The 15564-nt window shown below is 33.4% G+C and overlaps 1 protein-coding gene across 1 annotated transcript in view; it reads left to right on the top strand.

Moving 5' to 3' along the window:
• Positions 1–12288, top strand: part of LOC106877354 (uncharacterized) — a 62914-nt gene extending 50626 nt beyond the window's left edge. The window contains exons 4-8 of the mRNA XM_014926240.3: positions 38–119; positions 2440–2547; positions 6253–6346; positions 7192–7336; positions 8436–12288. Coding sequence (XP_014781726.1) covers positions 38–119; positions 2440–2547; positions 6253–6346; positions 7192–7336; positions 8436–8588 — 582 coding nt within the window. The 3' untranslated portion in view covers positions 8589–12288. The remainder of the gene's footprint in view (positions 1–37; positions 120–2439; positions 2548–6252; positions 6347–7191; positions 7337–8435) is intronic.
• Positions 12289–15564: the final 3276 nt, after the last annotated feature.

Genomic DNA, 15564 nt, shown 5'->3' with positions numbered 1-15564 from the left:
TATCAGAACTATAATGGATTTATTGTATGTTTTCTAGGACTGCATGTTATTTTGCGATGCCTGTGATAAAGGATATCACATGAAATGCCATCTTCCACGTGTGAATGAGAAACCAAAAGGTAAGCATTATAATCTGTTTTGTTTGAAGGTTTACATAGACAGAAGGCAGTATGAGAATATAAGATTATGATCTGAAACCTAGAATAATGGAACAATTACTAATGTAAAAGGATTGATTCCTGATAGTTACTTTGAAACAAAACAAAAGCTTTAGAAATTATATGCAACAGAAGACCAACAAAGGGCTAAGAACTTGGTCCAAGCAAGTAAATGTGCAAACATATGCTTAGACATTAACCTATGTATGTTCTTAGGTACTTGTATATGTTTATACATACAAATTTGATCTTCTGATCACATCAGCCAAACAACACTCCACTCAGACATAATCAGATTCTGTCCATGACATAACTCCAGCAGATAACTGAAACGAATGGTGATTGAAGTATTGCACCAGCAACATACCTAAAAGAGGAATAAATAGTGCATCCCTCTTCTCTGCAAAATCCCCAAACAAACATCCCCTTACTCCAATGTTCTGCTGAACTTGCTGATTTTATGTTATCCCATACCACTCGTTCCTCCTAAATTCTTCATTGAATTTGGCTAAGCTACATGCATCACAGAACTCCAGTAGCCTAGTTCCCTCTTCATTTCGGGAACCAATACCATGGCTCCTGTATACACCAGTGAAGATACTGGATTGCTGTCCAACATGCCCATTAAAATCTCCAGCCGCAAAGATGAGGTCATTGCCACTTGTCTTTGTGGTAGCCTGTAGAAGGGTATCATAAAAATGGTCCAATGTTCACTTACACGCTCAGCCAAACTTCTCGCATTGAGAATTGCATTGTGTGCAAATATAGTCCTGGTATCAACTGCAAAGCCAGAAATGTGGTTTACAAAATAAGCTGTATGGATGGTGATTGTAAAAACGGAAACACGGCATACATAGGTGAAATGGCAAGAAGTTTGGCTGAGCGTGTAAGTAAACATTGGCGGGACTATAAGAATCACAAACAAACCTCGGTGCTATACCAGCATGCCAAAGAACAACATGGTGGTGTACTGGACTGGATTAGCATAGAAATCCTGTCTAGACACCCCGGTAAAGCATCGCTACGGCAAATACAAGAGTCAGTCCTCATAACGGAAACACGACCAATTTTGAATAGCAATTACACGTAGATAAAAGCCTTACAATTACCCCATGGTTTTAGACGTTGTTCACACATAAAATACAGAATGTGAACGTAAATAAAAAAGATGCTTTTACGAAGAAAACAGAAAATAACAGAAAGGAAACCAAAACCAAGTCCAAAGTCTCTATCTTATCTGATATGAACGATATTGTTACAAACACACATATGGACGCACATACTTACATATAAGCATGAACACATAAGTGCGTGCACACATACGAGCGTGCACACATACGAGCTTGCACGCACACTCACATGCTCATACCGGACAATTTCAAAAGAACGCTAAATCATACATCAAAATAAAATAAATGGAAGGGGAGAGACAAGTTACTGAAGGGATTGCAAGAGTGCAATGAAATGATTTAACAAAAAAACAAAAACTAAATACTGTTTATAAATTAATAAAAGACTGAACCAGTGCGTGTGTTAATTACCGGCATAATGCCTCTCCCAAGGTTTAATTGTATATAATATATATATTATATATATATATATATATATATATATATATATATATATATATATATATATATACTGAGCATAACTATCGCTCTTTTCTTCTGCACATGCTCTGAACCATTCAGAACACTTCAATGTGAAAAAAAGTACTTTTCTCTAATTTAGGTTTCGGCAGTTTTGCTATACTCCATCATCATCATCAGCATTTAACATCCTTCTTCCATGCTGGCATGGGTTGAATGGTTTGACTGGAGTTGGTCAGGCAGAAGATTGTACCAGACTTCTGTGTCTGTTTTGGCATGTTTTTTTTATGGCTGGATACCCTTTCTAACACCAACCACTCCAGAGAGTGAGCTGAGTGCTTTTAATGTGGCACCAACATAGGTAAGGTCAATGGCTTGTACAGCTGGATGCCCTTCCAAATGCCAACCACTTTAGAGTGTGGATTGCATGCTTTTTAAGTGACACCTGCACTGGCAGGGTCACCAAATAACTTTGTAAGGCAAGGAACTTTTGAGAGGGGAGGGGGCATTGGAGGAGGTGATTTTGTGTCTGATGAGGAATGGTTAGAGTGTGACAGTGAGACAGAAGCAGTTGTCTTGCTGTAGAGAAGGTACATGGTTACTCAGTCAGAGAGAGAGAGGGAGAGAGTTTTACATGAAAGAGGGCAGAAACTTCTTTATATTAATCTCCAAGTTGATTGTTTTTATTGCAGGAAAGTGGGTGTGTGGTCAATGTGCATCAGAAAGTGAAAATTGTCTACCTCAGCCAATGGAATTCGAAACCGCAACTCCAGAAGAGACCTCAATGCCAACCACCAATGGTAATAATTTTCAATTACTTCCTATAAATACTTTGTGTCAAACAACAAACTCAAGTAGTGATTCTTTCCTATATACCTTTGTCTAACTGTTCATCTCTATCTCTAGGAGTTGAGGAAATTTGGCTGTTATTTCTAATGACTATATGAAGGCTCCCTCAGTGCTTGTAACATTTGATTTGTTTCTCTATGTTCAAATTTTGCTAGGGCTGAGTCTGTTTTCCGTTGCCTTTGGATAGAGGACAGAAAAATATATATAATAGTAATATAGTGATATTAAATTGATTTTCACCCACTTCTACACTTTCAGCAATTGGTCATTTGCCCAAATAGGAAATCAATAGTTAATACATACTGAGGATTTTAAAGTGGAGAAAATGTCAGACAAATTCTTGATGATATTTAGTTTTATCCTTTTACAAATCCTGATAAGATCCCCTTTGACTTCCATCCCACTAGAGTGAAAACTATCAAGTACTAGGCAGTTGATTTGACTACCTACACTGTTTTCTTATGTTTGTGGCATTGTGCCAATGTAAGAAATCAATATGTATAATGGTGATTTATATTCACAATATCTAATAAAGTAAATGATTTATTTTTATATCTTGTAAGTCAGTGATAAATTACTGTACTAGTTACTTCAACATTCAATTTTCTAAAGTCTATACATTATATACATCATGGTCGATAAGATTTTTGACTTTCTCATAAATCTATACTATTGGATAACATATATTGCTTCTAAGAGCCATCGATAGTGTCACTGTTCAGTCGTTTGATTTGCTAGTAATAACAGCCAAATTCACATCAATAGCATCCGAATTCACATCCTACTATCTTAAATGAAGAAGCTTAGATATATCAGACAGTATAGTCAATGACATTCAAAAAGAAGGAATGGTTTCATCTGATCTTTGATTATAGATCTGTTCAATATGTGCTAATATGGGGCTAACTACATCATTAACAATAACATTAACATTTATTTTACCCATTAATAGTGGGAATATTACGTCTGAAAATAGATGTATTTCTAACTGGAATTAAGGTTTATTATAATGGATAATGTTGATTTGTTTCATAGGCACAAAGCCTCAAATTTGGGTGAAAGGAAAAGTTGATTGTAGCAATTCTGTTACTTGAATGGTACTTATTTTATCAATCTCAGAATTTATGTAAGGTAAAATCAACTTAGAACATAATACATAATCTGAAAAGTTCCTCCTCTCAGAAATATATATAAAGATATACATGTTCAATCAATATTATAAAATATGATGGTAGTCACTGTTTAGCTCCAGCTCACCTTGATCAATCAAATCTATCATCAAACACATTGCAGCTATGACTATCCTGTCTTATTTATAGATACAATGCATTTATAATCACATCCTTAATACTCATCCTCTCTAAAAACACTAAGATATAATTTAAGGAAAATTTGGCTCTTATTTCTAGTAAACGACTACATAGAGGTTCCTTCATTTGCTCATATAAAATATGTTTTTTCATATCCTACCTTTAAAATAGAACTCCTTTTTTACTCTCTGATGCCTACTTGCAGTTAAAAGAGAGCCTGGAGAGTATTGTCAGGATTATAGCACAAGCAAATTCAAAGATCTAAGTTTGAGTGATGTAAATAGTGCTAATAATGATGCTCTTTGTTGACATTAAATAATAATGGTTTCTAAGGTTGCAAAATATTCGAGGTAAAGTATAGTAGGGCATAGTCAATTATATCAACCTCAATAATTACCTCGTGTTTACTTTGACTACTCCAAAAGGATGCTAAGCAAATTGATTCTGGGAAAATTTTACAGAATGGAAAGGGTTGTAACAAAACACTATGTTGTAGTCTATTGCTAGACAATTCTGCCAGTCTGCAGATCCTTTTAAATCAATAAATAATGATAACACAAAATATGTAACATGAGAATTAGGAGGAAATTTTGTTAAAATATTTAATATGGATATATCTATAATATATTAAAAACCAGCTTGCTTGCTTGCAATTTTACCCAGCCAAACTGGTGCATAATGAGAAAATACTATGAATTAAGTTTCCTCTGAAATGTAAATATGAATGGAATAAAACCAGACAATCAGACAAGTGGCCAGGTTTTCGGGGTATAAATACCCAACATTGTGCATAATAGGAAAATTCTCTGAAATTAACTTCATCCTGAAAGGGAAGAAACTCTTGCCTTTTGATTAGTCACAGAGACTTGACAACGAAAAAATACAATTTGTTTTTTACAGTAAATGTTTCTATTTTCGCCTTTGTTAAACACAATTTTTAAGTGAATGTGATTCCAAAAATGTAAGTTGTTTGGACAGTAAGTATTTATATTTTAGCTTTCTTTAAACAGACAATATTTTAATGTCTTTTTAAATTATTTTCAAGTGAATACCATTACAAAATTTTTTTGGCATATTTTTAAAATATTTTAAAGTGAAAATGACTTTAAAAATACGGTAAATATTTCGTAAAAGGCCATAAACTTGGTGTGAAATAATTTTTTTCCGTAGTTTTTTTTTTTTTGAGTGCATTCAACATATCTCACCTCCAAAGATTTGGCTGCTATTTCTAACACGCCCTGCTACCATATAACAGCTATTTGCAATAAAGGATCTGAAATACTTATGTGGTAACAGAGTGTGCAAGAAATGGTAGCCAAATCTTTCCTTTTTGGAGAAAGGAGCCATTTATGCATGATTTCTATGTCACATTCATTGAAGGCAAGAGAAATATCCTGGAAAAGAAAAAAAAAACCCACGAAACAAAACTCCATTGCTGGGAAATGTAGACTTTCCCAGTGGTCCAATGGGTAGTCTAGTATATATGTATGTGTATATATATATATATATATATATATATATATATATATATATATATATATATATCTATATTCTTATACAAGAATTTTGTTGACAGTCACTTCAAAATTTCGGCCAGCTAAATCATCATTGGACTAAGTTCGTACTCTACAAAAATATAGAGTAACCCATCAGATTAATGTAATACTGTTTTTGTTATAACTGAACATAAAAACAAGCTTTAATATATATATATATATATATATATATATATATATATATATATATATATATATATATATATCGAGACCTTTGGAAATGTGCTGTGCGTGAGAAGACCCGGCAAGCCAAGTAAGATTGTTGCCAGTGCCCCTGGACTGGTTCTTGTGCGGGTGGCACATGAGATGCACCATTTTGAGCGTGGCCGTTGCCAGTACCGCCTGACTGGCTACCGTAGGATTTTCGAGCGAGATCGTTGCCAGTGCCCCTGGACTGGCTTGTGCGGGTGGCACATAAAAGACACCATTTCGAGCGTGGCCGTTTTCGTGCGGGTGACACGTAAAAGCACCCACTACACTCTCTGAGTGGTTGGCGTTAGGAAGGGCATCCAGCTGTAGAAACTCTGCCAAATTAGATTGGAGCCTGGTGTTGCCATCCAGTTTCACCAGTCCTCAGTCAAATCGTCCAACCCATGCTAGCATGGAAAGCGGACGTTAAACGATGATGATGATGATGATGATGATGATGATGATATATATATATATGGTCTGTTATCAACTTGAAATCGTTTCAATAAATTCCATCTAATTTATATTTCTTACTATCTCCTCAAAAGCTGTTGTGTATAATGAAAATAATTTTTACATCATCATACTCATCATACTTTAGGCAACCATCGGGACAACATGGAAACAACAAGCCCACCAGGTCTTCCAACTCCTCAAGATTCTCCAGCTCAACCTGAACCTGAGGACAAACCATGGTAAGTTTAACATATTTGATATTTTAAATGCATTTAGTTTACTTTCATATGGTTTTCAAAGCAGGGTTTACAAAGCATGTTTATAGTATGAAAGATTATAAGTGCCATTTCACATAAGACAAAATATCATCATCATTACCTTAATCACTCCTCTCCATCATTGAAGCAATTCTATTTGGGTGTTAGACCAAGTATAACTTGCTGACAAACCTTCCTCAAATAAACCCTCTACCATTAAAAAAAAAAGATATAGAAGAATATATTGGATAATGTTGTTCTAAGCTGTGTATTAAGAAGTTTGCTTCCCAACCACTTACTGCTTGACACCTTGGATAAGTATCTTCCATAGCCTTAAGCTGACTAAAGCCATGGGAGTGGATTTGGCAGATGAAATCTGAAAGAAACCTCTGTGTGTGTGTGTGTGTGTGTTACTGTCTTCTTGCCTTGACATTGTGTGATAGTTGTAAACGAATGTTACTGGCATGTAAACTATGTTCTTCATTTCCGATCTTCCATGAAAACATGCCTGGAGATATATTACTGTTCTTGGAAACAGGTGAGGGTTGACAACAAGAAGGGCACCTGGTCATAGAAAATCTGCCTCAACAAAATTCTGTCTTCCCCATGCAAGCATGGAAAAGTGGACGTTAAAAACAGAGAAAAGGAAGATATTAACATGCATTGAATTTGAGATTGTTTCAAGTTCTTTTATTAATGCAATTCCTATCTAAACTGAATGTTTATATTTGAGTTGATTTCATTAAATTATGTTGATGTTGAAAGTGTTGATGCCTCATCTAATTCACTTAGATCATTTTGAGTCTGTTTTATTTAACTGATTTCAGTGTTAAAGAAGAACCTGTCTCATTACCAATGTTACGAGACTTTCAAGGTCCCTATCCTGATGCTGCAAATTGGAGTATTGATGATGTTGTGAATTTCTTTAAATCTGCTGGCTTTGTAACACAAGCAGAAGCTTTTCGTGAACAGGTAAGTTCAATTCCAGGTTCTTTTACAGAAAAATCAACGATACTTTTATGACTATATACAAATATATAATAATAATGCTAATTATATGTGCAGGCATGACTATGGTTAAGAAGCTTCCATCCCAAATATGTGGCCTTGAGTTCAGTTCCATTGCATGACATCTTGTCCCAGTGTCTTCTACAACAGTCCCAAGTTAACCAAAACCTTATGAGAGTGTTTTTGTTACCCACCACTTGACAATCAGTGTGGGTTTGTTTGCATCCCTGTAACTTAACAGTTTGGCAAAAGAGACCAATAAAATAAGTACCAAACTTTATATAAAGAAAAGTACTGGGTTTGATTTGTTCAATTAAACACTGCAAGGTAGTGCCCCAGTATGACTGCAGTTCAATGACTGAAACAAGTCAAAGGTAAAAGGTATAGAACAAGCCAATTACTTGCTAGAAATAGCAGCCTAATCTCTCTCTCTCTCTCAGCTCACATGCCACTATCTTAAAAACACAAAGGACTACATATCCCAGATATCTAAATAGATGGGATGGTCTTGACTGGATTGCTTTTGATCTGCTTGATTAGTAATGATTCGTGACTAAAGAATGCAATAACTGACAAAAGCTGCAAGTGAACTATCATCCATGCAAACACACTTCTCTCCCACATCACATTTTCCCTAGCACACTGTCTTGCAAGCCAAAACACTTTAAGGCTCTCGTCCTCATGCTGTAAGACATTGCCAAACTTCTTCCTTTTTGCTTCACTTCTGGTTAAGTATACCTGCTTCCTAGCTTCCCTTCCAGCTGCCTAATATAACTTCTTGCTACCACCACATTTCCAGTCCTTCCAAGCATGTTTCTTGGCTCTAATGGCCCTGTCAACTACCCTATTCCTCCACCACATCACCCTAGGACTGGCATGGTCCAAGGCTCTTAACAAGTTGTCCCATAGGAACTTCCAGTTATTTTAAATGTTATTGGTTATTTATTGGTTATTTTAAATGTTTAGGTTAATATTTTCTGGAAATATAAAGGTATTTTTATATCAGCCACTGCAATTTGTAAATATATTTATCATTTTTATCATTTTGTCATTTATTTTTCAGGAGATTGACGGCAAATCTCTCCTGTTGATGAAAAGAAGTGATGTCCTAACAGGTCTGTCATTGAAATTAGGTCCAGCACTGAAAATGTACACCCATGTACAAAATCTTCAGCTTGTTGGGCAGAGTTCATATGTGAATGGTACAGGGCATTAAGGACACCTTCCTCTGTTTTAATTGTTGCCCAGTTATCACAAATATCACAAATATCTCATGCCTAGAATAACAGATATCTGCTGTGCTATGATTTTGTTGTCATGGAATAATCTCATTTCATCTTTCTCTCTCTCTCTCTCTCTCTCTCCATGAACAATGTTCTCAGGAAATCCACGTTCTTTTCACATTTGCTCAGATTATTTCACATCCATGACTGAATGTGTGAGACAGAGGCTTTGTAAATAAACAGTATGTGTGATTCATCAATGAATGGTTAAGCTTGAAAGTGTTTATAATATATATGTAATGTTATATATATATAATGTAATATATGTAATAAATGATATATATAATATATTCAATATATAATATGCATATAACGTAAACATATATATGTATTATATATATAAAATATGTTATATATATATAATATAATATATATATGTATTGCATATTTGAAAAATTCATAAATCCTGATATTGTTTTAAATCACAGTTCATAATTTATTTGGCCATTAATTTTCATTACTCCTCAACAGACATCATGCATCACAGCTATTTCATGGGAAGATTAATTTATAACTATAAAGCTCAACTGAACTACAAAGTGCTAATATTTGCTTTAAACTTTTCATATTATTCAACCCTTACATATCATCTTTGTTTTGTAACCTGTTACTAACTTTAATTATTTCATATATATGTTTATAGAATCAATTCATTGAGGTTTTAAATTCTGTCAGTGAATATCATGTTATGCATTATAAAATTTTTGAATGAATATCGAAAGTGTGTTCTCATATGTGTATTAATGTGCATAAATAGTCATGTAAGTGCAAATACACAGTCATAGATGTTTTTATATGCATGATAATTCATACACAGTATGTGTGCATGTATGTATGCATTAGCATATACGCATGTCTGAATTCGTATTTATATATACATATATGTGCACGTGTGTGCATATATATATATATATTGTGCCAGCATGTAAAAGTGGACATTAAAATGGTGTGTGTGTATTTATGTATATATATGGGCATTCTCACATTATGGAAACTTTGCTCCCCTGAAAATCTTGGTGTAATGTGGAGTTCCATATCATGATGTTTTACTATTTTGGCTTCCATGTTATATAGAAGTCAAAGACTAATATAAGTTTCACATAACTAAAAGATTTTAATGAATGTTTCCTTAAGATTGAAGATGCTTGTGTATATAAATGTTTGCATATGAGTGTGTGTATGTGTTTATATATATAAACATATATCTGCATATATATATGTGTGTGTCTATGTGTATAAACATATGTATGTGTGTGCGTGCTTACACATATAAACAGATTTTAGAATGCTAGGATTCCTTTCAAAGCCACTGTTCTGCAATTTCATAATATTTTATTAGGAATCGAAAAATAAATCCAAATCCAGATCATAACGTAGTTTACTTGTGATAAGCTAAGTGTACACATCAATGTGTAAAGTTATGTTACTGTTCAGTTTTCAATCATATTTATCATGGCTGATTTTCTATTTATTTCTGCAGCAACTGATTTGTTTGTTGCAGTAACGTCGCTTTATAGTTCATTATATAACCTGGTACTTTTTATGTGAGATAGTAGCAGTTTAAGGCAGGGAACAAATGAATAAGAGAGCTTTTAACCACTGTGAAGCTGGGTTTAATTTTCGTTTTCCATTGGCTTTCTGAACATTGCTATTCTGTATGAATACCCAACAGATTAATAAATTCAAGTCTCATTTAAAATGAACATGATTTGAACTTTTGCAGACAGGATCCGAGTTTCAGTGAGGAAACATTTTCTAGCTACTATATTGAAATAGTCCATAATATTTAACAGTGTATGAATGTTTTCATACCAAACATATCATAATTGTTTACTATCGAGTTGTCTAGTAATATCCAGCAATGACATTTTGCTTATTCAGTTTTCCTTAGTTTGTCTGATACAACCATTTATAATTATTCAATAGTTCCTTCTAGTTTAGTCTCAACAATAACAACAATGGATAATTAATAATAATAGAAATCCTCATCATATTTTAGTATTGATGTAGTGCAATCAATACTTAATTTTGAGTATTTATTGCATTGGCTTTTCTATAAAATTCTTAAAATGCTTTTGCATGCATGCATTTATGTATGTATGAGATGAATTGCAAATCCTTACTGTTTTCAAATTCCTTTCAATAATAGCTTCCTCAAATGTCTTATAACTGATCTTCTGTGATCCTAAATCTCGTTGAATGTCTGTAAACATATCACAGATCTCTTATCATTGAACCCCTATTTTCTTTTTAGCTCTTAAGAATAATCTAACAGAATTTTGTTGAAATAGAAGTACTTGTTTTGGACATTGAAACTGTTAATTGGTAAATTTTCAAATGATCTCTTTATCAAAAATTATTTATGTTAGCTGATATATGGAAAGCAGATATAAAATTTATGATGTTTAAATAATTCAAGAGATTTTGCTACTGTTTCAAATATTCTTACAAAGGGAATCATACAATATATTCTTGATCAATCTATTTTCATTTGAATATCATATATTTTAATTTCTGTTTTTCCACACTAGCATGGGTTTGGTAAGAACCTATCTAAAAGAATTTATGTAAACTAAACATTTCAACTAATATTTTCCTCACTTTCATTACACAAATGGAATCTAGTCAATTTGATCTTATTTCGTGTTCATAAGTCATTTAAACATTAACAACGTATTTCAAATTATAAATATAAAATCCTAATCTTGTTAGTAAACTAGAAAGAAAAATCATGACAATTATTTATGATAGTTAAGACAATTTAAACAACTTTTTTAAGAATCAAAGCAAGTGAAAATAGATCTTAATCTATATTTACTAATTAACAATTTTAGTGTATAAATGTTAATAGTTGTTTGTTATATGGCATCAGTTTACTGTTCTTCCTTAACTTGAGTCAAATGAACTGAGTGAATTAATACTTTTGTACAGTTTAAGGAATTTCCACTTATGTCTTACACCATCAGAGATTACTCCAGATTTAGCTTATTTCAACTTAGATTAATCAGTGATATAAGAATAATTGTGCTGGTCTGTTTTGTAAAATCTGTTCTTTTCTCATTGAATGAAAGCTGTCATTATTTAATACTTACTAAAACCCAAGCAAATATTTTTTTAGTTTTGTATATTTTCATCAATGTAAGAAACATTTAATTTGTATCAATTAATCAGGAAACATTGGTTAGTGTCAGTTAATAACATTTGTTAATGTCTCCTCTAAACAAAACATTGAAACTTCTTGATAGTATTTTATCTTTCAAATTGGTCATAATTATTTCTTTTTCTGTGATTAAGATTTCCTTTTAGATATAGATTTCATTGGTTGTCTCTCATGGCAAAATAAAATTGTAAAAAAAAAAATTATAAAAAAACTAAAACTGAAGTATTTCATATTTTAAATTAAGAACACTCCCAATTTCTTCCAAGTGTTATCAGCTTTTATAAGAGATCTCAATGCAATGATTTTATTTTTTATTTTTATACTTTTTATTGGAACCTTTTGTTGGATTTAATGGGATCCAGTGTTGTAATCATATTATTGATTTTTTTTTCTATTGTATGTATTTGATTTTCTGAATTGTTTTATGTGAAAAATCATTAAATTTGATAAAATATTTCATTGAATAATATAAAGATTTGTTTTTAATTTCCAAGTTATTGTTTAAAGGGGAGAAAAAATTAAATTTCCTTAAAAAATACTGTATTAACTCTCTAGTATTCAAACCAGTCATATCAAGCCCAAATATTCTACTGGTTTTATATTCAAACTGGCAAGGTCAAGCTTCTCAAACCTACCCTACTGTGCCATTCTGAATATAAACAATTACAACTTTGAAATATAGAAGCTACAAAATAATGAATGATAAATTCAAAACAATGTGAATAAATAAGCATTACATTTGACAGAATAATTTGAATGCTAGTGTTTAGCAATATTCAATTTTGTCATTTCTACAAATTTTGTAAGACCATTTTAGAAGATAATGTGTAATATATATAACTTCAGTTTTTTTATAATCACATCATTGGATTTTACAAAAAAGCATTTTGCTTAATTTTCTTTTATTTGATTAGCTGAAAAGTTGATAGCATTTAATGCTTTTGATACCAAATTGCCTGAAACTACCCACTTGTTCAATTGTAAAAACTTCCCATTTTAATCCTTTGCCTGTCCTGTGAATCACATGTGATACACAGGACACATTTCCCTGGCATCCATGTACCATATATTTATTTCTTTATTTCCCACAAGGGGCTAAACATAGAGGGGACAAACAAAGACAAACAAAGAGATTAAGTCGATTATATCGACCCCAGTGCGTAACTGGTACTTAATTTATCAACCCCGAAAGGATGAAAGGCAAAATCGACCTCGACGGAATTTGAACTCAGAACGTAACGGCAGACGAAATACCGCTAAGCATTTCGCCCGGCATGGTAACGTTTCTGCCAGCTCACCGCGTCAACCATGTACCATCATCATCATCATCATCATCGTTTAACGTCCGCTTTCCATGCTAGCATGGGTTGGACGATTTGACTGAGGACTGGTGAAACCGGATGGCAACACCAGGCTCCAGTCTGATTTGGCAGAGTTTCTACAGCTGGATGCCCTTCCTAACGCCAACCACTCAGAGAGTGTAGTGGGTGCTTTTACGTGTCACCCGCACGAAAACGGCCACGCTCGAAATGGTGTCTTTTATGTGCCACCCGCACAAGCCAGTCCAGGGGCACTGGCAACGATATATATGATAAACATTTCCTTTTTCTTTCTCACTTGCCAGAGTAACTTGGGACTTATGAAAGGAAAGTTTTATATTATTCAGAATGTATGGAACAAGGGCTAACTAAAAGTCGTAAAACAAGAATAAATGTTTAAGAGAAACTTATGAAAATACTTAAGTCAGGCAAATAAATGGTTAAAGTGATCTAAAAACCTTCCATCAAAATTTCATGTTAATTTATATTTCAAACACCTAAATTCTTCATTATTTCCAAAATTAATTGAAACAAAAACTATTTTTCAATGAAAATATGGTAACAAAAGAAAGTTTAAAAAGTGTCATAATATGACACTTTTTAATTGAATCTACTAAGAAATTATTTCCTTGCTTGCTTAGTACTGACTGAAATTGGAAAATAATATATTTTTTCTTACATTTGAATATAGCCTGAGATTTGTTAGCAAAAAAAGCAAGCCATGTGTATGCAATTCCTAGCAACATTAGCAACATAAATAAAATGATTTTTAGTTTTGAATGAGACTGAAAGGCTGACTTCTATTGTATGAACTCACTCTTTAACCCCTTATCACTTAGATTACTCTATCAAATATGATGCTTATTTAATCAGATTGTTTTGAATTAATCATGCATTATCTCATAGCTTTGAGATTTTGACGATGTGACTGTTTATTTTTAGGATGGCATTGTAGGGTAGGTGTGAAAGACTTGATCAATCCAGTTTGAACAATAAAACAGGTAGAATATTTTGGCAGGGTAAGGCCAGTTTAAATGCTAAAGGGTTAATCATCACCATCATCATCATCATCATTTAACTTCTGCTTTTCATGCTGATATGGCTTAGACGGTTTGATTGAAACTGGTAAGCTGGAGAGCTGCATCAGACACCAATCTGATTTGGCATGGTTTCTAAGGCTGAATGTCCTTCCTAATGCCAACCACTCCAAGTGTGTAATGGGTGCTTTTTACATGCCACTGGCACGGGTGCCAGTTATGTGACACCAGCATTAGTCACAACTACAGTTTCACTTGGCTTGATGAGTCTTGTCAAGCACAGCATATCACCAAAGGTCTTGGTCACTTAACACCTTCATGAAGCCCAATGTTCAAAGGGTGCTTTTTACATGCCACCGGCATGGGTGCCTGTTATGTGACACTGGCATCAGCCACAAATACAATTTCACTTGGCTTCACAGGACTTCTCAAGCATGCATATCATCAACGGTCACGACAGACAAAAATAAATGGACCACATTTCCACTTCCCTTGAACAACCACAAATGCTTTCCATGCTAAATTAACTGCTGGTTTTAATCCTGTGTACAGATAATTAAGATTTATGATATTGGCTGAGTGAATAGACTGTCAGACTGCAGAGGTTGGTATGGTGGATGGGGAGCAAAGAGTCAATTCCTACTCAATCATAAATGATGGAGTAGGAATTTCTTATGTCAGTGACCAAAACATTTTTTTACTGACTAAGATCACTTAGCTGTTATTTGATGTCATGAATAGAGTACATCTTTATCAGCAACAAGAGCGCCATAGCCTAACAAAACCAAATTTCAAGTAACATGGAGTTGGAATAGGAAACTGGAAACTATTCTAATAGTTTTTTCCACAGAGGTCCTGATGTTAGTAGCATTATTAAAACAAGAATATCAACAGTTTAAAGAAATTAAGAATATTTAGTCATATAGTGGGGAGTGGGGGATATTAAAATGTGAAAATTCCAAATCTTGAAATCATGATAAAGTTAAGATGGCTTAAGAGAAGTTGCCAGCAATTAATATTAGATATTTAATAGATGAAAAACAGGATGTGACGCTCATGTCTTTTTCCAAGCTTTCAAATCATTATAATTTATTATTTAAGTCTTTGTCATCAGGATTGACCATTTAGTTGTATCTGTATGCACAGACCCAGGCAAGATATTCTGCAAAAGACTGGCAATTGTAAGGTTTTGCTGTCAGAATGCAAAGAGCCAGAACATACCACCAGGCATACTAACTCTCTGCCTGTCCACTGCCTTGGATTGGTACTTTTTGTTTACCCCGAAAGGATGAAATGCAAAGTAGACCATGGTGTAATTTGAACTCAAAATAGAAAGAGAACAAATACTGCAAAGCATTCTACCTAACACTTTATTAACTCTGCCAATATTCCT

This window comes from Octopus bimaculoides, chromosome 4 (genome assembly GCF_046866305.1).
Source record: "Octopus bimaculoides isolate indiv1 chromosome 4, ASM4686630v1, whole genome shotgun sequence".
NCBI classification, from domain to species: domain Eukaryota; kingdom Metazoa; phylum Mollusca; class Cephalopoda; order Octopoda; family Octopodidae; genus Octopus; species Octopus bimaculoides.
Note: the sequence above shows the minus strand (reverse complement) of the source record. Positions and strands in the feature narration are given on the sequence as shown.